The 25,672-nt window shown below is 32.8% G+C and overlaps 1 protein-coding gene across 1 annotated transcript; it reads left to right on the top strand.

The window, feature by feature from the left end:
- Nucleotides 1–960: 960 nt before the first annotated feature.
- LOC133179741 (receptor-type tyrosine-protein phosphatase kappa-like) lies at nucleotides 961–25,422 on the top strand. The gene is made up of 18 exons (XM_061314436.1): nucleotides 961–1,051; nucleotides 1,181–1,353; nucleotides 4,112–4,199; nucleotides 6,898–6,974; nucleotides 7,063–7,099; nucleotides 18,381–18,478; nucleotides 18,565–18,693; nucleotides 19,220–19,362; nucleotides 19,691–19,826; nucleotides 22,195–22,344; nucleotides 22,704–22,803; nucleotides 22,888–22,961; nucleotides 23,117–23,242; nucleotides 23,462–23,584; nucleotides 23,717–23,841; nucleotides 24,603–24,738; nucleotides 25,276–25,335; nucleotides 25,417–25,422. Exons 1-18 carry the CDS (start codon nucleotides 961–963, stop codon nucleotides 25,420–25,422), a joined length of 1,872 nt encoding a protein of 623 aa, XP_061170420.1.
- The last annotated feature ends 250 nt before the right edge of the window (nucleotides 25,423–25,672 follow it).

Below are 25,672 nucleotides of genomic sequence, written 5' to 3'. Positions count from 1 at the left end.
TGCTTTGCTGCAAACGTTAACTGTGGGACTCTGAAGATGTTGAAAAATGCCATTTTTCAAACTTTAGGACATGTTGCTATGGTAACCGTGACACGTAGCAACCAATTTTTGCACGATTTAAGTTAACGGTATCAAAGACTTTTATCATAGAGAGTTTGGAGAAATTCTGAGACTATGCGTGCCACAGCTCCTATATAAAAGTTCAAGTCATTACAGAGAATGGCTCTTAAGAATCTTGTTCTCGAGAATAACAAAGCTATGATTGGTCATACATATTTATATGGAAGCATCCTCGGGAAGTGTAAATTTAGTTTTGTTCAAATCATTACCCCTAGGGGTAGGATGGGGCCACACTGGACAAGTTTTACATAGGAGTGTATAGGAAAAATCTTATTCTCATGAACAGCAAGACCATGGTTGGTCATTATCTATTTGGAAGCATCCTCAGATAATGTAGATTCCAGTTTGTTCAAAACATGTCCCTCAGGGGGTAGAGTGGAGCCATAAGGGACGAGCAAAATTATACATAGGAATACATAGGAATTTTTTTTTCAAATCTTCTCAAGAATAGCAAAGCCATGATTAGTTATATGGAAGCATTCTCGAGTAGTGTAGATTCAGATTTGTTTAAATCATGACCCTTATTGATAGGGTGGGATCACAATGAAAGTCCAAACTTATAGGGAAAAAAGTCGCAGTTCGGCAGACATTTTTAATCATCCTTAGTGTAGATTAAAGTTTGTTCAAATCACAACCCCCTTATGCATTTATTCTTTTTAATGCTGAACTACATTGTAATTTCTGCCTTTTTCCTAGCCACAGTGCTCAGTTGAGCGATATGGTCCATGGGCCTCTTGTTTTAATTTTGTTTATGTTTTTGTATCTATTATAAGTACATTTCTTTTGCAACGAATTCATGTCTCACTCTTAACCTATTTTATTTGAAGACGAAGGTTTAATATGAGCAAGGATTCAAAAGAAAGAGGAGTCTCATCTGTAAATTCCGATAAAGAATGCAAAATCACATACAGGAAACAATCAAATATGAGCAGTAAGTAATCGTAGTAAATCTAAAAGCTAACATTAAAACAAATACAAAAACAAATACAAAGATATGTTGGTAAAGGTTTTCCATGTGAGAACAAATCTTACATTAATTGACGAATATTGATATTAAAAGGCAATTCGTCCCAAGCGTCTCTTCAATTACAATTGCCAAGTCTGGACTCCGCCGATGATTCTCAATACTACAACACAAGTCAAATAAGCACGGATATAAGAATTGATGAACTACAGAATGTTATTGCATCAAAAAGCGCGGGAAAAGAGATCCTGTTTTTCTTGGAATATCAGGTATTTTCTAGGCAGTTAGAAATAGCTAGGGTTCAATGTAATATACTAAGATAATTTCTTATACATGAATAAAGTATGTCGGATTTGTTGAATGTGGATCTGTTTGATGTATGAAAGTTGGAGGGAATATAGTTAATACCTATTTAAATACCAAATGAAAACTAATGAAAACGTGTGAAGTTGACAAACGCATGGTTTATGGCGCATATAGCAAGTTGTATGCGCGTAGGAAACTTTTTAAAAAAGTATTTTTTGAATATAATCATTTTTGTTTCCTGTCTTAAACCCATGGAAGCGTGTAGCATTCCTATTGTGTTTATGTATGTTTAGTTATCTGAGCCTTGTGTAATCGTAAAAACAATACTTCAGACGAAGGTTTGATTTATGAGATCTTACATTACAATACGTAGTTTATGGTAATTTCACATCACTAACATTACAAACAAAATCAACTTGATACTTTGGACAAAATTTATTTTTGTTCAAAGGATGTTGGACAAAGTTTATTTTTGTTCAAAGGATATGGAAACTGTATGTTAGAACTACAAAGCAATGTCATCGTCATGATACTGGAAAAAAATCCTTTTATTGTGTGATTTGTCATAGCATTGATATAGTGTCATGATTAAATGATTATTTTCATAGTAATCTTTGAACAGGAAAAAAATATACCACATATTAGTCAAAATAACCCGATAATATTAATCATGCTCATATCAGTGGGTTTTGTATTTGTTTGTTTGTTTAATGTCCCTTCGAAAATATTTCACTCAAAACAGAACAAAACTGGACGCCCGATAAATTCCTTTGTTAAAGTCGTTCGGTGGAAGGCAGGACTTCCACGGAGGATACTACTTTGAAGAAAAGACAGACATGGAGAAATTTAATATCACGAACAAGACAAACTCTACCTCTTCTAAATTGCAAACTGGTAGAGAAAATGTGGCACAATTGAGAGGCAGAAAGAATCAAACTTTATTAGCTTTGAAATTGAAGTTATATTTTAGAGCATAAAAGGACATAATGTACACTTTTTTCCACGATGAACTAGGTTTGATTCCTTTTCGGTTTATATAATCACATGCGTAGTATTTAGTGCTTTTTCTGAATACAAAGTCATTAGAATCTCTCTCCCTCTCTCTCGTTATTAATCAGTAGTTTTAAGTTATTTATATTTTAGGTTTTTTTATTATTGACATCTTTATTGATCTGCAATTGACGAATGAATGATTGTATAGATTACCTGTACATGTAATATGGGATACATTTAAATGAAATTCTTTTGACGTAATGTATAGGAATGGGTATTGCCAACAATTTTGTATCGCGATATATCACGATTCCCTCCCCCCCCCCCCACACACACACACATACACACAAACAAATATCATCATAATGTGATATTTTTACGAGCAATTTTTACAGTGATTTTAAATGAACATTCATATTTTTGCCGCAAAAGTATGCTAGAAAAACATAACTTCACTTTTTTTTTCATTTTTTATTCACATAATATCAAGCATTTTGGATGCTAGGATGCCGTTCTTTTACTGTTTTCAACATTTTTGACACTTTCTGTAAATGTAATTTGAAAGATTGAACAAATAAATGAATAATTTCTGGAACTTTTAACTAGGTATCTAAATACCGATATTTTAGTCTCCGTATCATGATACGTAACTATCACACAATTAAGAATTACGATATACCGGTATACCGAAAAATCGCACATCATTAGTAATGTAAAAATCATTTAACATATATCTAGAAGTACATCGCACTGGTGCACGGAACATGAAAAGGGCTGCATTGTCACAGGTGCTGGACGTTGACAAAAATACGCAACAGTCAAATGACGTCATATTTAAAACCGTTTGATAATAAATCGCTAGCGTCCAACAAAGTATGTAAATTCCACATAATAAAGTGGATACATACAGATTATCTATTTCATTGATTTAATTACTCTTCATTTTTCTTTTATTTCATTTTTTGTAAAATTCCTTTATTTATTTTTGTGTGAATACGCTCTTTGAAAAATCTTAAGCAATATGTTTAAGAACTTAAGATATTAAAGACCATGCTTAACTTAAGCATAAACTGAGCAAGCATATACTTAAGAGTTGAAAAGTTTTATGCAACATTCTACGCAAGATGCTAAGTAAAATTCCAATCTGCTAAGCAGGAAAAAAGTACTTAAGTATATGCTTAACTTAACTTAAGAATTTTTATGCATACAAACCTTGATCTCCAAAAACTACATAGATATTGTCAGTCAGAAACTCAAGCATCTTTTTAATATCAACTTCAAAATATGATCAGAGTGTTTTTAATCAAATAATTTGCATATTACCGATGACAAGACATCGAAATCTTCCAGTTCCATTTTTATTGAAAAAAAGCAGCTGTCCATGATATAAAAAAAATCCGGATTTTTTGTTTATCCTAGGGAATAATTGTATCAAGTATTGGAAAGTCGTACGTTTTGGTACTATTAATTTAAGTAAAATTTTGTGATTGCAAATTTTCTAAAAGTTCCTTGAGTTTCTAAGTATCGTATCTCCTTCACTGCTGTTAACATTTTGGTGAAAAGTAAAGGAAGGGGCTTTGTAAATCATTCACTGTCACCCACTATGTATTTATTAAGGATAAGAAATAAGTCCATTTGAATATGAAAATATTTCTTCAAGGTTTTAATATGAGTTGAAAACCGATTATCAGTAGTTTATTTATATTTAAATGTTTTATTGTTTTCCAGAGATTACCTGCTAAAGACGAAAACAAATGCAATGCTGCCAAGAAGAAAGAAAATGTCACCAAGAACAGATTTAAAACGACATTCCCCTGTAAAAATTCTCCCTCTTTATAATGTCTTATTTTCATTTCCATTTGATTCCTCATTGAATTTTTAAATAGGAATAGTAAAGAGGGCTCCCAGAGACGATTTGTAAATGAAGTTTAACCCTCCACCCCCATTGTTCACGTTTCCTAAATTAGAAAAATAAAACAACCGTAAGTAAATATTACGTGAAATATAAAGATAATGAACAGTATTCAATCTCGAAAGTCCAATGATTTGGAGCAAAGCAAACATGGACCTCAGAATTTAGAGGTTTGATCAGGTGCTATGGAGGAGTGAGCATCCCTGACGACCGGTCACACCCGCCGTGTGCTCCTTGTCATGATCGAAAAAAAAGGGAAAAATCCGTAGACAGTTCAATGTAAAAGTAATGGCCTAACATTAAGTATGAAAAACACCAGTCAGCATGCTCTTGCGTATCGAATCAACTGAGGTACATAAACCCCATATGCAGGCGATAAGGGTATATTGCTAATAAGTAAGGGAAGCTGACGATTGAAAAGTTGAAGTGATCACCTTTTTCATAAAGCTTTGCTGTTAGGTTACCATTAACGTCTTTTTCTAGTTAAATATCTTAATATGAAACAGATGTGTCAGAATCTGTGAGAAATATGAAGGAAAGTAGCTATTGTTAATTGATAATACGTCGTCGATAGAACGAAATGTCGAGTTGAAGGCCACAGCCAGTGGGGTTTTTTTCTCATGAAGTTTTTGAATAAATTCTGCTTCATATGAATACAAAAATAGGTCTGCTAATTCTGCTTCATATGAATACGAAAATAGGTCTGCTTATAACGGGCGCAATTGGTACCCATGGGAATTCCAACAGATTGTTGGAAGACTTGATCTCCAAAAACTACATAGACATTGTCAATCAGAAACTCAAGCATCATTTTAATATCAACTTCAGAGTACTTGTGAGTACAATCAGAATGCTTTTTAACAAAATAATTTTGTAAATGACCAATGACAAGGTTAAGTATATTCACGAGTTCCATTTTTTATTGAAAAATCAACTGTCTATGATGTCAAAAAACCTGGACTTCAATTTATCGTGGGGGAATGTTGTATAAGGTGTTGAAAAATCGTTGGTTTTGATGTTATTGATTTTAGTAAAATTTTGTGATTTCAAGTTTCTAAAAGTTCTTTGGAGTTTTAAGTATCCACATCTGATTTACACAACATTTCGAATATACTGTTGTACAGTACTCCTGAAGTTCCTCCTTCATTAAAGTAAATTGAATATCCAATAGTTCCTTTTTTCGAAGAAAAGAAATAAACGGTATTTGTGGTTTATATAGCATGGTTTAATGTCTTAATTTTTCAAAATTATAAATACTTAAATTTCCTTTATATTATTTTTTTCTTTTGAACAAACGGACCTGCTGGTTCTTAAAAAAAATACGCAAGTGATTTAAGGCTAGGTATAGGCGTTTCTATGCAAATGAGGTAATAAAAATGCTAAAAGAGGTATATTTATTATACAGAGAAAGCTTAAATTCATTTTCTTATACATACTTAGTTCCCAAGGCATGTTATCACTAATGCACATTATGACGTCATATTATGACGTCATTGCTCTTTAGTACTGAAAGAAATAAAACATCTCAACAAACGGCTTTGGCGCAAGGGCATACCCTATTTAATTTTAAGGAAATAATGTATTATTCTACGAAGAATGTTCTGAAGATTAATAAAAGTGCTGCACAAATCCTATGCACTTTCTCGTTTGATAAAAATTACCCCATTTCAACTCGAAACGTTACAAATAGTAACTAAACAGTTACTCTGTTGACAATTGTGCAGCAATATCACAAATCCTTGGAATATTCTGCTTCTAATTAGATCCTATTTCTGTAAAAAATAAATAGGGTATGCCCTTGCGCCGAAGCTTTTTTGTTGATGTTCTTTATAACTTTGTGTAGTAGAGAGCAATGACGTCATAATATGACGTCATAATGTGCACTGGCTATCACTTGTCGCAGGTACCAACCTTACATTAGAAACAAAGTTTTAACCTTTTCTGTATAAAAAGTAGAGCCCTTATGCGTTAAAATTAGTACATTTTCATAGAAACGTCTATACTTAGCCTTAACTCACTTGCGTATCCAACAGTTTGTGCTAATGCCGGGAATATGATTTATTTTCTTTACTTTTACATTTTCGTCTATGTATTTTCCTGTCTTTTCTTATTTAGATAATCATTTCAAGATAATTTTACCGTTCACGGTAGCTCAGTCGGTAGAGCGCTCGCTTCGTGATCGGGAGGTCGTGAGTTCGAATCTCGGCCGCGACAGACCTAAGTCGATAAAAAAAATAGGTAGCAACTGTTCCTTCGCCATGCGCTCGGCACTTTGAAGTGAAAGTTGCGGGTCTTTCGGATGAGACCTTAAAAACCGAGGCCCCGTGTCACGGCAGGCGTTGGCACGATAAAGATCCCTCACTGCTCAATGGCCCTGAGTGCCGAATAAAGGTCAAAATTTGAAGCCCTTCACCGGTATATGGTGACGTCTCTGTATGAGTGAAAAATTCTCGAATGGGACGTAAAACAATATACAATCAACCAATCAAGATAATTTAAAATGTAACTATTTCTTAAATAACGAGAGCACATACAATGTATTAGTAAAAGAATCTAACCAATGCTGTAAACTTGCTATAAAAGTATTATTTTAATGTTTTAGATGATCATTCGAGAGTAATTCTTGAAGAGAAATGGGATGGACATGATAATGATTACATCAACGCAAGTTATATAAAGGTAAGTTTTTCTAATTTCTCTTTAGGCAAATATATAGTATTTTAAATGCAGGTAAGAAAATGACTATATTTTACACTCATCTTTTCAGGATTGTGATGGGGAAAGGCGCTTCATAGCAGCACAAGGTGATTAACTTTACCCTTATCATGATAATTATTTGCGGTTCTCACTGCCATTCCATCCAGTTCATATAAGTAATTAATAATCAGTAAAAAAGATAGCAATTCTTATAACATTGCAGTCTAAAAGTTTACCTGTGGCAGTCCGATATTAGAGAGCAGTCTGCAGTTGATATTAAGGACATACGCAACGTACCTTACCTACTGATAATTTTTCAAGATATTCTTAATATAAGATTGTAGCGCCATAAAATGTTCGTAGACAAAAAATCAGCAGGCATTACCAGGGGTTTTGACAAGATATCATTGATGAAAATTCTTGTATAATTCAGAGAGAAATATACAAAAATTACTAAACATATATTCTAGACGTTTTGTCTATCCAAACGTGTTTTAGAGGAAGTGTACAGCACCATATATAGACATTAAAATGTAGCACATAGTTCCTTTAAGTATTGGAACTCTTTAACTCCAGGGAAAAAGACAATAAAGTTCAAACTTCATTGCGTATGTCCTTAAGTGAAATATCAGACTGTCTCAGTACTGATATCCTTCAAAATCGGACCAAAAAATCTTATTTTTAAGCAAATAGCTAAATGTTTGATCTTATGTGTACATAGTTATTTTAGAATAGAATTATTATTTACTGATCAAACAGAATTAGAAAATTAAAAAAATGACCTCCAATGAAAAGAATATACTGAAGTAGGATGGGATAAATTAATTCAAACGCGAGCCTCTTGTACGAGGGTTGTTCGGAAAGTTCGTGGACTTCTGTCATATCTTGTTTTTTATTTAACGTCATATTATATCCAAATTTGTTAGAAATAATTTAACAATAAATTTAAATGATTTGTATTAAAATCTTTTAAATATCTTGATTTATTTCAAACTTATTAAGAATTAAAAACTGCGAAAATTGGTTCGCTGAGCAAGTCAAAATTTATTAATTTAAAAACAATATACACTAATTGATGCCTGTAGTCATTGCCTCTGTAAAATGGCTCAAACCAAAAAAATTCTAGACGATCAAATTAAGAACTGCATGTTACATCGTTTCATATTCCAAATTATGAATTATAAGTTTCCTTCATGGAAAAGAAATCAATTTTTGAAGATTGGTAGTTCTCAATGAAAAAAGCAAAAAGATGACGGCGTAAATCATCACGGAGCAGCAGTTTACGATACAATTTACTGTTGTACTCAGGAAAACGTCAGAATAAAATCTAAAAATGTAGGAAACATGAAGTATCTCAAAATGAGGCATGCATATGTGTTTTAGTGCAAATGCCCCAGGCGGTATTTGAATGCCATGGACTTTGTATCAGACGAGAACAATCTGTGGGAAAATGGATTTTCTGTAAAAAAAAAAAAATCTAACCAATAACGTTCATTTAGTAAGGTCTTGGAAAGAGAAAGCCGCTTTACGATTGCCGATCTTGTGAAAACATAGTTAAGTGGTAAAAAAAGAAATCATTGACAAACAAAACTATGCTACTGGAAAATTTAAAAAAAAAATGAATTTCAATTGATAGAGACACGTTTTTAATGAGCAGATATTGGACAGACTGTGCTGTGTAAAATGTATAGGAAGAATATTTTGAGAACCTCATGACGCTATGTTTTTGGGGTTATATAATGTTGTTAAGTGTGCTCCGTGGTTATCAAACACGTTGATTTTAAAATGAAATATACTGATTTCTATTAATCGAATGATATAAAACTTCACACACCAACAAAATAAATATGTTTACATATAATAAAGTGCTTATTTTAAATTTCATGAAAGTAATGTAACGAAGATGGACATTGTCTGCGGACTTTTAGAACAACCCTGGTATACTAAATAACATAAAATAAACTTGCTATACTTTAAAGGATGCCTTCATTTACTGTTAAAAATTCAGATATTCTGTTATTCTGTTTTTTTATAAAGCAGGGTTGGCTGGTAAATCTGTCATTTTAATTACAGAAGAGTTCTACTTCTGGTTACATCCAATTCACATGCAATCCCTCATAAATTAATTCTCAATATCGTTATTTAGAAATACATGTACCTTTAGCATCTGCATTATCTTCTGTGATTGTTCAGTTCAAATCGAATTTCAAATCTTCATTTTCCTTTCCGTTCCCTAAAACATCATTCACTAAACTGTCTGTATCATAATCCAATTCATATTCATACGGATATTTCAGCCCTCTCCATTCCAATCATTTATATTACTTCAAATACCCATAACTGTGTAGCTGATTAAAAAATACAAAGTACTTTTCATTCAAGCATGTATTCTTGAAAGAATAGCTTCAATGGTCAATAACACTTTTGTCTTTTGTTGGTATATCGTACTGTCTTAGGTAAATCAATGCAATTTTGTATGAAAAAAAATATCAGACAGTTCTCGGCCCTAACGGGCCTAACACTATCTGATATTTTTCCATGCAGAAGTGTATTCGGCATATATCCATTACTTATCACCTGTTTAACCTTTTTTGATATACTGGGCGAAAGCTGTGTGACTCTTATTCTTTCAATGTTTACTATAAGAAAAGGTTGTACTACTGCAAAAAAACAAAATATGCATTGTGCTTTATTCGCCCTTTCAAACATTACTATAGTAAACTATAATTTACTATTAATTAACTATAATGTCAAAGTACTCATACTGCTTGAAACAACACCTTTACAAAACTTTACTTGCAAAGTAAATCTCATTAAAGGTGCTACAAAAAGCAAAGTCATCTTTGTATTAACTTTACAAAAAGTAAAGGTGAAAAGGTAACCTTTACTTACATGAAAAGGTAATTTAATTTAACCTTTCACCTTTAATGCTGCATTCAAGTTTATATATATATATATATATATATATATATATATATATTTATATATATATATATATATATATATTGTGTGTGTGTGTGTTAAATCATTAATATTTTGATCTCAAAATTAATAGGTGTCTTTTAAGGTCATAAAATATTTCACATAAAATTTCAATAAAAAAGCTGATTCCAGTGGATTTTCTTATTACCTAGCTGGAAAGTTTCTTCAATAATAGGCAAAACTCTTAGGGCAAAAATAATTGAATCGGAAATTTCCTGGTAATATGCATATCTACACACTGTGTCCTAAATATCTGCAAAGTTTGACCTAATTCTGAGCAGCGGTTTAAGAGGAGTTACACTGACAAACTTTTCATCTCTATATTCAAGATATGGCCAAAAATCTACGTTGAAAAGTGCTGAAATTCCCAGAAAAATGATGGAATCGGAATTTCCTGGTAATATGCACATCTACACAATTTGTCCTGAATATCTGCAAAGTTTGACCAAATTCTGTGCAGGTGTTTAAGAGGAGTTGCGCTGACAAACTGTTCATCTCTATATTCAAGATATGGCCAAAAATCTAAGTTGAAAAGTGCTGAAATTCCCAGAAAAAGAATGGAATCGGAATTTCCTGGGAATATGCACATCTACACATTGTGTCCTAAATATCTGCAAAGTTTGACCAAATTCTGTGCAGCGGTTTATAAGGAGTTGCACTGACAATCTGTTCATCTCTATATTCAAGATATGGCCAAAAATCTAAGTTGAAAAGTGCTGAAATTCCCAGAAAAAGAATGGAATAGGAATTTCCTGGGAATATGCAGATCTACGCATTGTGTCCTAAATATGTGCAAAGTTTGACCAAATTCTGCGCAGCGGTTTATGAGGAGTTGCGCTGACAAAAAAAAACAAGACTGACACACTGACTGACTGACGGACGGGTCAAAAACATTATACCCCCCGCAACTTGTTGCGTGGGGTATAATTAAACTTGTGCAAAAACTCTCTCGCTAAATAACTTTCATTTTTATAAATGCTTGAATGTTCATCTATAAATATTCATATTTTCTAGTCAGTGTATATATTCTTGATCACGATGGCATCCATATTTGATTCCCCTCTCTGTCATCTTTTCTTGGTCACCAATTAATTCAACAGTAGGATGGATACTCAGATCTCTCGGGTGTTGGACAAAATGAGTGCTAATAATAAAATTAATCTTTGAAATTATAGATAATAACATTCAAATTATTTATACAGAGAACATGTCACAAAACTCAGTATAGAATGTATATTTATTTTTTGTGGCGAGTATTGGCCGTGGCACAAGAAAATACAAACATTGTGGGATGCCATTTTAACTGGGCAATCCCACCAAATTCAAACTTCATGTGTGTTTCAAAGTCTAACCTTCCCGGTTTACCGCGGAGGGTCAGCACACATACAAACTGTTCAAAAGCAACACACAAACTGTTCAAATTCAAAGTCATATCTCAAACTTCAAATATCAAGCATATCAACTTCATATATCAAATCTTGTACATAATATATCAAATATCTCAAACTTCATAGATCAAACATCTCAAACTTCAAATATCAAACTTTTTCATATTTCGGACTTGTACTATATATTACTATGGTGGCATATTTATGCCATCCACATAATTTTTTGTCAACATAGCATATCATGTCAAGTCAAGATAACTATCTCGCCAAGTCATGATAACTTTCTGGTTTGTCGACAAATACCTACTTTTCATCTTGTCCAGTCAAGATAAGCTATCGTATTTTTGCGATAGCTATTTTATTCATGATGCAAGATAAGTTGTCTCGTCATGTCAAGATAGCTATCGCAACAAATGTGATAGCTTATCTTGACTGGACAAGATATAAAGTTGGTATTTGTCGACAAACCAGAAAGTTATCATAACTTGGCGAGATAGTTATCTTGACTTGACATTATATGCTATGTTGACAAAAAATTATGTGGATGGCATAACTATGCCACCATATATTACAGCTCTAAAGTATATATCACTGTCACCAAGAGTAAGCTTATTAGCTTAGTTTACACTAGCATTAGCATATCAACAAGGTGACAGTTCAGTACAAGTTTCACACAAATATTCAGTTATCAGTTGACTTAGGAGTGCCACGACAATTTCCTTTAAAGTTCAAACTATTAATCCATTAATCGATTGTTTGCTACTGATTCAGTTTATTAACGATGGTAAATTTGGTCTGAGTTTGCAACACTATTATGTTAGCATACTGCACAGACACAGTTGAATGCACGTTCCGCACAAACGTTTTAGCTGGCAACGATCTTGATGCGGCAAATTCTTCACTTTAACTTTTCATTTAGAAAGCACCAGGATGATTTTCTGTATAGCTATAAGGTATTCATCTCGGGCGTCAAGATCACAGCTGTTTCACTGCAAAATAAAGCAAAAACCAAGCAGCAGATAATCCTAACTTACTATAAGAAAACAGAAAATTCTAATAAAGATGGTGGGAGGGAGGGTTTTTAAAATTACAAAGCAAAAATTAGATGTATTCTTTGCCAGCATTTGTTATGCGTCTATACCTTTGAAAGATTCAGCAGAAAGGAATGTGAAGAACAAACCCGACCCTTTATATAGACAACACTTGCTGAATCATCCAAGCCCGACTCTTAAAAGCCAACGTACAAGGGACCTATATACTAGTATATAGGTCCCTGCAAATATACCTTTCTCGTAAAATAAAGGCATCTATTTTGTATACACAAATAGATGCTATTATTTATACAGAGAAAATGTCACAAAACTCAGTATAGAATGTATTGGCCGTGGCACAAGGAAATACAAACATAGTGGAATGCCATTTCAACTGGGCAATCCCATCAAATTCAAACTTCATGTGTGTTTCAAAGTCTAACCGTCCTGGGTTTACCGCGGAGGGTCAGCACACATACAAACTGTTCAAAAGCAACACACAAACTGTTCAAAATCAAAGTCATATCTCAAACTTCAAATATCAAATATATATTACAGCTCTAAAGTATATATCACTGTCACCAAGAGTAAGCTTATTAGCTTAGTTTACACTAGCATTAGCATATCAACAAGGTGACAGTTCAGTACAGGTTTCACACAAATATTCAGTTATCAGTTGACTTGGTGTGCGCAGACGCCACATGGCTGCAAGCTGGCACAGATTGCAGTCACTCCACATATTGGGGGAAGCAAAACAAGTCAACTGTTCCACGACCAATACTGCCCAAGACCCCACTCCCCGCTGGGTACTTACACACATCTTGATGTATGGATATGTTAATCCTTCAGCAGACTTGGAATAATTTTTTATTTCCCTCTATTAAGAAAGGTGCTATAACACATAAAGTAATAAAAACTTGCCAATGAAATATGTGGAGCAGAGCAAACGTGCACAGACCTCTAAAACATGGAGGTGGGATCAGGTGCCATGGAGGAGTGAGCATCCTCTGCCGACCGGTCACACCCGCCGTGTGCTTCTTGTCATAACTGGGAAATAACGGAAAAATCCATCGATAATTCAGTGTGTAAATAATGCTCTAACAACTACCAGGAAGTATGAAAAACATCAGTCAGCATTTGACTTAGTGACAGATTTTATTTGCTGACAAGGTCTTTGTATCGAGCTTGGAACTTACGAAATGATGACTTTAAACGAGACTTGATATTGTGATATAATATAATATAATATATATATATATATATATATATATATATATATATATATATATATATATATATCAATGCCTAATAAAGCTTTGGTCTTGTAGAAAGAAACTTCCCTACTATCCTGATTTACAAATATATATGCCACCTCGCAATGCATTTACATAAAGTTTACCATTGCTTGTTAATTTTGTTTTGAATTGTCTATTAGCCAAGGCAAGTTTTATATACATGGTTGTAATTCATCAAAACAAATATCTGGAGATTTATAACCAAATAGGGGGAGTTTCATTAATTATCATTACATATAGCATAATTCTCAATCCATGAAAATTGCTAGGAAAGCCAATGCATATGCTGCTATTTGTTGAACCAAGTTTCATGTCACCGAAGGTGACACATTCACTCTCTAATTAGCAAATTTAATCAGAGCTATTTGAAATCCTTAATCACATTTCAAAAACTCCAGTTTCAAGGTTGAATCTTACTATATTCCTATATATACTCAAATATTTAGTTTCTTGGGAGATTCCCAACCCGAATGTGGATTACACGTGCAATTATAAGAATATATCACACAACTTAGTGATGGTTACCAATTGTTGTAGAACTGTCAATTATAATGATATTTTGAAAACATATACTGGTCTTATAATGATATTCCTAGAAAAAGATACATTACCTGATACATGTAACAAGTTTATTCAAATTTATACTTACCAATAACCAGTTTAGCTGCAATGAAGATATCTGGCACTTTGACGGTGCCTATTTGAACCTGTGATTTTTGGCTGCAATTTTATTACAAATGTTTGCAATACTAGTATACTTAACTAATCTTATTTATGTTCTAATTCCTTTATCTCTGATAAAGAGTCTTTCATTAACATTATTAATGCCTGTGACACATGTATGTGCGTCGATCAGAACTCTATACAGCTCTGCATGACCATATTGTTCCAGTGTAGTACAAAATGCATACCTAAGTATGAAATTCTTTTAGGTATAGATATTTGATTATTAATGACACCAATTGGAGATATATTTTCATATGCAATGAGCCTGAATATAACTAGTACTGCTATCAATATGGACTTGATCCAAAAAGAAATTATACTTTTCTGGGCTTCTGATTAAAAACAAAACCAAACTCATTAAAATGTAAACCAAATGCACATCCTGAAGTCTTAGAATCAGCATTATATACATGTACAAAATTACTAAATATAAGCACCCTACTAGGAGTTTTCAGATCCAAACACCTTAAAATGTAAGCCCAATGCCCGAAGTCAAACAATCAGCATTATCTGTGTAAAATTACAAAATTTAAGCATCCTTCTAGGGCTCTTCTGAGAAACAATTGCTACATTATTAAGAATATAAGTTACATGTACTTGACAAGGTCTTTCTTTTGGTCACTTCTGATGTCTAAAGACAACTAAATATAGTTAAAATAAGACCATATATTCATTTTGCAACATACAATCTGATGAATGTTCTACAAGTTTTAATTGCTTTACAGTAGTAATTGTAATTTTAACTTTGGTATTTGGAATACTGATATCTTAAATTACATGGTTACTTCAGCTTGACAACTACTCCTCAAGCATTCTACCCTTAACATCTCAAATATCCGACATCTCATTGAAAGTTATTTCTTGTCCCATAAGTTCAAGACAATGAGATTTGACTGTGTTGACTTTTTTGATTTAATAATTGGTCATTAAGATATACAAGTATTCATTAATAAGTGATCACAAAAACATTCTTGTACAAGATGTTGCAATTTCCAACCTTTGATTTGGAGTTTACAGGATCATAACATAGATATCCTAATTCCAGTAATAGAAATTGGATGTTTATATAAAAATATTTTGCATTTTCCTTTTTATTCAGACTTAATTAATATGAGATTGATAAATTACGTGGTTAACCAATGATAAATCCCCCCTTTTTGTATTATAAGATCATTTCATTTCCAATTTTAATAGCTAGCAAATAGAATCCTAAATGAGAGCACCTAAAGATACGAGACTTGAGAAAGGCCCTTTCTAGAGGTTTACTGCTCCCACACCCTACACAATTATGATCCCCCTGTTTCAAGTCATATATATATTGAGTTGGAAGCTGTGTAGATCTGTAATAACTTATGATATGCAACTGATCTTATGACTTACCTATATATCAGAGCCTCCTTTTCACAACATTAGTCTAAAATGTCATGAATACAAAGCACTGAACGCTAGGAAAGCTCTGGAGCATTTAAATAAATATAACAATACTCTTCTCTGGGCAAGATAGGTGGTTTCATTTTCCCCTTTTATTTAAATTCATCACATACTAGAGATTTTTTTTATAATCTAGTGCTCTAACTTTAATTACAAATTCTTTCATGAAACAAGAATTTAAGGGCTTTCTTTGGTTCTGATGCTTTCATAAATTAATTGTTTCTCCAAACAAATCATTGTTTAGTCTGAGCCCTGTTGTAAGTAGTGCCTAATAGTTGGATTCGAAATATTCACCAAGTTCTACTTTTACAATTACACAGAACATTGTATCTGTTATATTACATAGTACCTGAATTTATGCAAAAACTAAATTTAATCCTCTCACAAATAGAAACCTAATATAAATGTATAATAGGTCCAGAACATTCTACTAATATAACCGGACATATGGCAAAGTTAAGGCTGCTGTACAATGTGACCTAACAATAGCATCTATGCACAATCTATTGAATTATTTTGACCCTAGTTTTGAACAATTCCAGGCAAATGCAAGTCTTTTGTCCTTATTTTGAGAGAATTCTATGGTAAAATTATAAGATGATTTGAATGTATTTTTTGAAAGATTATTTATTGTAACATAATTTTGTAGGATTTACTGGTAGTTATATTTAAATATATTTTGTTCTCAGCTTGACTTTTTGGTACTTTTGTTTGAAACTTAATAGTTTTTTCCTTAGTAAACCCCTCCTTTTCTTTAGAAAATAAATAAATAAATAAATTCTACACTCTAAGTTTGAAAAGAACCACTTTAAGCAATGATTTTTAGAAGCAATATCTATACACTGTATTAGCAGACTATTGCTTATATTTTGGTCTCATTCTACAATGGCAAAGATTAATCTATTTAACACATTCAACTGATTTATGTATTTCAAAGGTTGTGGATGTACCTGATATATTGGATTGTGATGATACATATATTTAATGCCTGGTTTTCCAACTGGTTCACAGATTATTTGCTATTCTTTTCTTTGAATTATATTTAGGCCAATCCTCACTGTGTCCACAAAAAAGGTCCGACCGAGTTTCCATATTATTGTTCCCCTATTCTGGGTTTGCATTTTCCGATTTCGACGCAGTATGAAACGGGACAATAATTAATGTTGATAATCAATATTTGATTATTTAATAACAATACAAGGGTAAATTAATTATTTTTTGGCATAACCGCGTCTGCTTCGTAAACATTTTGAATCCAACATCATCCGCCTTATTTAATTAACATCAACAGTAATAAAAGCTTTAAAATGGTTGAAAAACAATTCATAAATGGAACAATTATACGATTTTTTAAAATTACAAAGCAAAAATTAGATGTATTCTTTGCCAGCATTTGTTATGTGTCCTTACCTTTGAAAGGTTCAGCAGAAAGGATTGTGAAGAACAAACCCCACCCTTTATAAAGACACCACTTGCTGTATCATCCAAGCCCGACTCTTAAAAGCCAACGTACAAGAGACCTATATACTAGTATATAGGTCCCTGCAAATATACTTTTCTCGTAAAATAAAGGCATCTATTCTGTATACACAAATAGATGCTATTATTTTTAATATGAGGTTTAATATGACATTATCTTGCCATTCGAAAGACTGACTATTAGCAACATTAATTAAAAAATAATTAAATATAATTCCGATTCAATTAAAGTTTTATTTTCATGGAGAAAGAAAATATAGAATAAAACTCGTGTGATTTAGCAAACTACCTGCTCCATCAACTTCACTTAACATTTTTCGGATTTTTTCCCTCACATTTTTCTTATTTTTCATAAGAATTTTCTTCAAGTAAATCAGAAATAACAATATTGCATTTGCAGTAAAAAAATGTTGTAAATTAAAATTTGGAGATACACTCCCCCCATAAAAAAAGAATATACACTGCTTTGTTGTGATGCCCCAGTCTATGGAACTAACTACTTTTAAAATGATGATGATATATATATATATATATATATATATATATATATATATATATATATATATATATATATATATATATATATATATATATATATATAAACAAGTGAAAAATTTGAAACTTTGCTTTAATCAAGTGCAAACTTTGATTCTTAGATTCACTGTCGTGTAAACTTTGATACTATGATAAAAAAAATTATAGTGAAAACTTGATAAAATATAATGCAGAGTTTGAAATTCTGATTCACTATATTGGAAATTTTGATACTTTGATTTACAATTATTTGTAGTATTAACTTGGAAACTTTATTTTCTATAGTAAACAGTTTGAAACTTTGATTAATTATGGGGAAATTTTTATACTTTGTTTTACTATTGCTAACTATAGTGAACTTTAGTTTACTATAGTTAACTATAGTAATTCTTTGTTAGGACATAAACTGTTTTAAACTGCACTTTTGTCGTAAAATGCTTGAGTTCAATTTTTCTAATAAAAGAAATATTCTATGAAATTTATTGAATGTTGTGAAATTATTCTAGTTTGTTTTTCATGCAGGTCCACAAAAAAATACATTGAAAGATTTTTGGAGAATGATTTGGCAAGAGAATATTGGTTGCATTATCATGTTGACAAATCTTGTTGAGAATGGAAAGGTATACTGTGATTATTTTGCTATTTTTGCAATCACTTTCTTCTTTGTCAAACACTTAGCATTTGCCTTAAATATGTTATGTTTCAGAATAAGTGCGCGAAATATTGGCCAGATAGAAATCAACCAATGGTGTCTGGTCCATGTAAAGTGTGTCTTTTGGAAGAAACTACGTATGCTTTCTATACGATTCGACAATTCTCAATCCAGAGAAAAAAAGTAAGTCTTTACATAAAAGCTACATCATTTCTACAAATTTGACAATGAATTGCTTTAAGTAAACAAAAATACATTTGGTTAATAATAATTTGGTAAATATTCATTAAAACAGGATCTGAATAAATTTATACTTATATGATATTGAACATCACACAAATCAAATCTGTTCTTCGTAATTTTTCTAGTTTTTCATGTAATTTCAATATACAGTTAAACGTATTTTCCCTATTTTTTTTCATGTATTTTTAATGTACAGTTAAACGTGTCTAATCCGGACTGTGTGTATTTAGATATTTTGCCTATAGCAATGAAAACTTTTTTATTGCTTTTAGATCATTCAATTATTTAAAACAAGGTTACCTCAAAGCGGAATATCCTTTCGCAAAATAGCACGTACACCTTGATGTAAATGATTAATTTCGTAACCAACACACACACTCACTCCCCACACACTCGTTACTATCTTACTTTATCCTATTTAACTTTGTTGCGAGTTGATAATTATTTGTCTCTGTTGTATTTATAGTCGGAGGAAGTAAGAACAATCAATCAGTTTCATTACACAGTTTGGCCAGACCATGGCACTCCTGGTGAAATTGAACTGAACCAATTCCACAGAACTGTGACAAAGAGATATCAACCAGGTCCACCGTTATTAGTTCACTGTAGGTAAGTGAATTTGGTCTGTTCCACAGATCTGTGACCAAATGATATCAACCAGGATCCTCAGTTATTAATTGATGTGGGTAAGTTAATGGATATAGTAGGTAAGTGGAAAAAAAATTTCACACAACATCCCTTTTGTAAAATATGTAAAAACTGAATAATACTATAATTCCAAAAGCTTTTGAATTGCTTTCTAATATGGAAATTGTCAAAATTAATGTTATTAGTCTCTTAAGTAAGTTCCAGATAGTGCGGTATTTTTAAAATATACTTTTAATTTCACGTTTTGACAATTTTTGACAAATTTTGATTCTTTTTGAAAATTTCGCAGTGCCGGAGTGGGGAGAACGGGGACATATATTGGTCTGAATGTATTACTTCAACAAGGTAGAGAAACGGGGTGGATCAACGTTTTTGAGTTTGTGAAGCAAATGAGAGAGGATCGTATGACCATGGTTCAAACAGTTGTAAGATTATCTGATTTTCTTATGAGTATATTATATTAAAACGAGAGGCCCAAGGGCCTTAACGCTCACCTGAGTATAATACAACAATTTAGAGAATCCACAGAGTATAAAATGAACTGAAATGTGAACCTTTGTTGCCCAAAAGAAAGATAACAAAATAATTAGTGAAGTATTCATTAACAGTTCATAAATTAGGTTCTTTTCTCTTCCCCATTTATCACTCTCACCATACAGTATATTAACAAACTATCAGTGCTTTTGTACTATTTTAATTCCTTGTTGATATCTCTTACATTGGCCTGTCTTGGTCTTTGATGAACATTTAATAAGACAAGTTATTTTTGTCTCATTTTTATTTATCTTTTACTTACAAGTCTACCTGATCATTAAAACTATGAAAGTACTTTCTGTATTAAACAATAAAAATTCTTGCAGAATTCTCCTATGCTATTAACCTTTCAAGTACATTATTTACAGTGATTAATTATCAAAAGTAAATGGCAAAGGGGAATAACTCCTTTCAGTAGAATACAAATTAATAGAGCCCTGACAAGGACCAGAACACTTTACCAAATGGTCCAGATGTTCAAAGATCTGGTAAAAAATACCCTTCCTTATTAAAACTTTTACTCTTTTTGCCTCTGATATGCCCAGGTGCAGAGACGATTTGCATTTTAATACTACAGATTCACTATATTTACTATATTATTAATAGAGCTCCCCCCCCCCCTCCCCACCAAGAAAAACCAGACCCTCTCACCCTGGGACCAGAAGCTTGCTCATCATAAGTAATTACTTTGTTTATCTGCTTAACACTAAGAAGCATACAGTATTATTTAAGAGAATTAATGCATTTTCACTATATTATCAAGAGCCCCACCCATACACCAGGACATCTGACCCAGGGGTCATGCAATTCACTACTCTGAAAGAAGCACTCTTGCTCATAATAACTATACACTTAGCTTCTTTGCTTTTTAACCAGAATATTTTCAAAGAAATTTAGCTTTTTCACTATATAATCAATAGAGCCCCCCCCCCCCTTTTCACCAGAACCCTTGACCCTAGGGCCATGAAATTCACAAATTTGGAAGAGGCATCCATGCGTATCATAACAATGTACTTAGTTTGTTTAAATAATACCCAGGGGCAGTGAAGAAGATTTTCAAAGAAATAATTCACCTTCACTATAGGATCTATATAGCCCCATCCTAGCACCAGAACCCCTGTCCCTGGGGCCATGAATTTCACAATTTTGAAAGAGGCATCCTTGCTTATCATAACAATGTACTTAGTTTGTTTAAATTATACCCAGGAGCAGAGAAGAAGACTTTTAAAGCTTTAATGCATTTTCACTATATAATAAAATAAAGCCCGGCCCTAATATCAGAACCCCTGATCCAGGGGCCATGAAATTTGCAATTTCGGAAGAGGCATCCTTGCTCATCATAACTATGTATTTAATTTGTTTTAATAATACCCAGGAGTAGAGAAGAAGATTTTCAAAGAAATAATGCACTTTCACTATATGATCTATAGAGCCCCCCCCCCCTTTTCACCAGAACCCTTGACCCTGGGGCCATGAAATTCACAATTTTGGTAGAGTCACCCTTGCTTATCATAACTATGTATTCAATCTGTTCCAATAATACCCAGGAGTAGAGAAGAAGACTTTCAAAGAAAAAATGCACTTTCACTATATGATCTATATACCCCCGCCCTAGCACCAGAACCCCTGACCCTGGGGCCATGAATTTCACAATTTTGGTACATTCACCCTTGCTTATCATAACTATGTATTCAATTTGTTTCAATAATACTCAGGAGTAGAGAAGAAGATTTTCAAAGAAATAATGCACTTTCACTATATGATCTATATAGCCCCGCCCTAGCACCAGAACCACTGACCCTGAGGCCATGAATTTCACGATTTTAGTAGAGGGCTCAATGCTTATTACAATCATGCCAACAGTTTGACTGCTTGATGTCTAGGAGTAAAGAAGAAGAATTTTAAAGATTGCATTAATTTTGGTGGTTTTAGCCCCACCTCTCAGCCCCCAGGGGGGCAGGGACCATGAAATTCACAAATTTTGTTCCCCTTCACACATAGATGCCATATGCTAAAATTGGCTGAAATTGGTTCAGTGGTTTCAGAGAAGCCGAAAATATTCAAATGTTAACACACGACGGACGACGACGGACGAAAACAAATAGCAATAGGTCACCTGAGTGACTCAGGTGACCTAAAAATCAGTAATATATATTTGTCTTTAAACATATCCCAACCTTATCACCTTAAAACAATAAGAAAGTTCTATTTTCTTTCTTTCTTTTTTTTTTTTTTTTGGTTAATCTTCATAAATTTCAGGAGCAGTACGTGTTCCTACATAAGGCGCTACTCTGTGGATTTCAAGAAAAAGGAGTCAAACTGTCTGAACGTGACTTTCAAACAAAAGTACTCACTTTGCTGAATGATACTTCACCTTTTAATCAACAAACTTTAGCAAATGAGTTTCAGGTAAGTGAAAATATACCGACCAGCAGAACAAGTACTCTGTACGAGTATATACATGTATACAAGTACATATTTCAGTGTTTAATATGGCTTGCCTTATCTGATTCCGCGGTACTTTTCCTGCACTTATTCAAAATAGTACAAAATTAATTTACCTGTATGTTATGAATGAAAGCATCAACAAAGCAAATCTATGACTGCATTAATTAGTCCTTACCTACAATTGCAATAGTTTAAAAATGCATCAAGACATTACACACAGAAAATATCCTGATTAAAGTCATGAAGTCATGAATAATGGCTTTCGTGTAACTTTTTTTGTAAAGAAAGCCATATTTATTAAAGAATGCATTTTTTTCTAGTTTGTATCTGTTTTCAAAACCGTTGACGATAATGGATCTAAGGAAGATGCAAAGAAACTTGAGAATATGGCTAAAAATGTGGATATGGACATTTTACCAGGTACCCACTGTTTCTTTGTTTAGTGTATTTGTTTGTTTTGTAATATGTCTCTATGTAATGATCCATGCATATTCTTTTCTTCAGTAACAAAATACCGACCCTACCTTACAACATATGTTAAGGGAAGAAATGACTATATAAATGCAGTCATAGCTCCGGTATGTACCCTTTATAATTTTTTTGTTCAAAAGCAGGGTTTGTGTGTCTGTTTCGTGAGCGGGGCTGTGGTGTTCGTCTATTCCCGTAAACATGTTAAGTAAAAAGAACAGTAAAGGAGAGAGGTTTATTCTGTAATTTTTTAAATATATTTCAGACATTTACAAACCAAAATGGATTTATTATGACACAAAAACCTTTACTGGATACAGAGGTCGATCTGTGGCGATTGTGTATGGACCACGGAGTAACAGCAATAGTTGTTCTAAATGACACTGACGAAGTATGTTAATTTCGCCTTATTTGGGATGTCATTACCATTTTTATCATTGAACATTTTCTTTTTTTATAGAAAGTCCTACCTCAGTTTACATCCTTAGTATATGTTTTTATTTAGTTTTACAAATATTAATGAAATAATTCTAATATAGTAATCTTTACTGAACTCTTTTTTCCAATCCTGTTCCTAAAGTCTATTATTATATATTTCCTTAATTCAAAGGGAAACAACTGGTTGCCTAACAGAGGAGAAACACGACACTCTCAGCCCTTTACCATAACGGCAAAAGATACCGGAAGTGACATCAATGGCGTTCTACAAGATAGATTGCTGATTACAATCAGCGTAAGACGGTAGCTCGTATCTTTGTAATGGCAAGATTTCCGAGTTTCTAATGAAAACGAATGAATACAACCTTTGACATACACTGCATTTAGAATACATTTTTATTTTTTTTATTTTTCATAAACTAATAAGGGTCAAAAAGCGCATGTTGACATCTACCAAACATCATCTGGCAATGACGAGGCTCTTGTAAAATGTGCAAAAATGCTACTTGAGAAAGAAAATGCATCAACTTCAACTTCTCTTGTCGTTAGCAAGTAAGAAGATATACAACAATAAAAATCCATATTTAAAAAAACATAAAATTTCTCTTGAGTTGAATTCTATTATTTCTGTTATGTGCTAAAACGTCGGGAATATAAAACACACAGCACGCTTGAAAAAAAAATCATATCTAATCAAAAACATGGAGTATCTTGTAAATAACTTTGTTCTTCATAAGAAAATTTATTTCCTTTCTCGTTACACATTTTAAAAAAAAACTTAAACAAGATAGTATTTCCATGAATAGGAAACCAACATATAAGTGTCTTTACGGTAACGTGAGACCTTTTTTAATTTTCTTTTGATTAATTTGAAACAAAATGGAACACTGAATATTATGGGTATTACGTAAGAAATGAATGTGCAACATCCATTTCTTCAATTAAAAACGTTTCGATACAAGGTCAGAGATACGTACAAAAAGTGTCTGGCAAATTTAAATAAGGCTAACGAATGCATACTAACAAGACTAGGACTTTGGTATACGTATAAGATTGGACCTGCTAGAAATAATTTTGTCTTAATCGAAGTAGATCTTCATTCGCAAAATATGGCTCTTGTTTCCAATACAAAATTATTAATATATCATTTGACATGAATAGCAAAAGTTCGGGGGGGGGGGCATACTTTTAATGATGCCCTAACATACATTGCAGAGCAATTTTTTGTTGTTGTTTTTATTGTGTTTTTTTTAATGCCATGATTTGAGAAATATGATGTTTCTTTCCCAAATAATTATTTTATTTTTACAAAGGAACGGGGCTGGTCCAGCCGGTATATTCTGTGTTTTACATAACGCCATTCAACAGCTCCGTATTGATAAAGAGGTGGATATATTTACAAGAGTCCGCCAGATGCAGACTAGGAGACCAGAAGTCATCACAACGCTTGTGAGTGTAGAAAGAGGAAATAGATGTTCATGTTTTCAATTGATTTCGTCGCCCGCGTGGCGCAGTAGTTAGAGCGTCTGCTCTAGAGTCTCGGAGTAAGGAGTTGATCCTTACGTCGCGGGTTCGAATCCCACTGCGGGACGTGGAGACCGGTCATTCGGATGAGACCGTATAAACCGAGTTCCCGTGTCGCAGTAGGTGCAGGCACGAGAAAGATCCCTCACTGCTCAATGACCCTAAGTGCCGAGTATAGGTTAAAATTTGTAGCCCTCCACCGGCAACTGGTGGCGTCTCCATATGAGAGGAAAATTCTCGAGAGGGACGTTAAACAACAAACAATCATTCAACCAAATCAATTGATTTCTTATTATTAATACTAATTTAACAACGATTAATATCCAAACTCTTGTTTGATTTATGAAGTTATAAAGATTGCAAATTCTAAATGAAATTGATATAATGTGTACTTGCAGCTACTTTTCTACTTCGTCAAAAATTCTTCTTTTCCGTAAGCTGTGATATTCATGTCTTTTTCAGGAAGAATACTGGAAGTGTTACCATTTGGTTTCCCGCTCTATTTCCTCAGAAGAAATATATGTAAATTTCTGAAACCATCTCTGAGACACATTTATATACTCACATAATTATTTTTGTGTTTGAAGTTTTTCTTTTTTATAGGAGTAAATTCAAAAGACTTTGTTAGGATTTTGATTACAATGTACATCTTTTTTTTTTTGGGGGGGGGGGGGGGAGGGGGATTACGTGAGGCTTTATTCATCATATTAATGTTTACATAGTCATAATTCATTGTTTTAAATGTATGTATGCTCAGAATTTAATGTGTATGGTGCACCTAAGTGAATCTGCACTTAATCTGTGTTATTGAGGATGTTCACAAGATGAAGAAAGATTTGATCAACAACCAAAGAGATAC

This window comes from Saccostrea echinata, unplaced genomic scaffold, assembly GCF_033153115.1.
Source record: "Saccostrea echinata isolate AGI-Se365-2 ecotype Australia unplaced genomic scaffold, CSIRO_AGI_Sech_v1 ptg000005l, whole genome shotgun sequence".
Taxonomy (NCBI): Eukaryota; Metazoa; Mollusca; class Bivalvia; order Ostreida; family Ostreidae; genus Saccostrea; species Saccostrea echinata.
The sequence above is the reverse complement of the archived record's forward strand: the minus strand, read 5'-3'. Positions and strand labels throughout refer to the sequence as shown.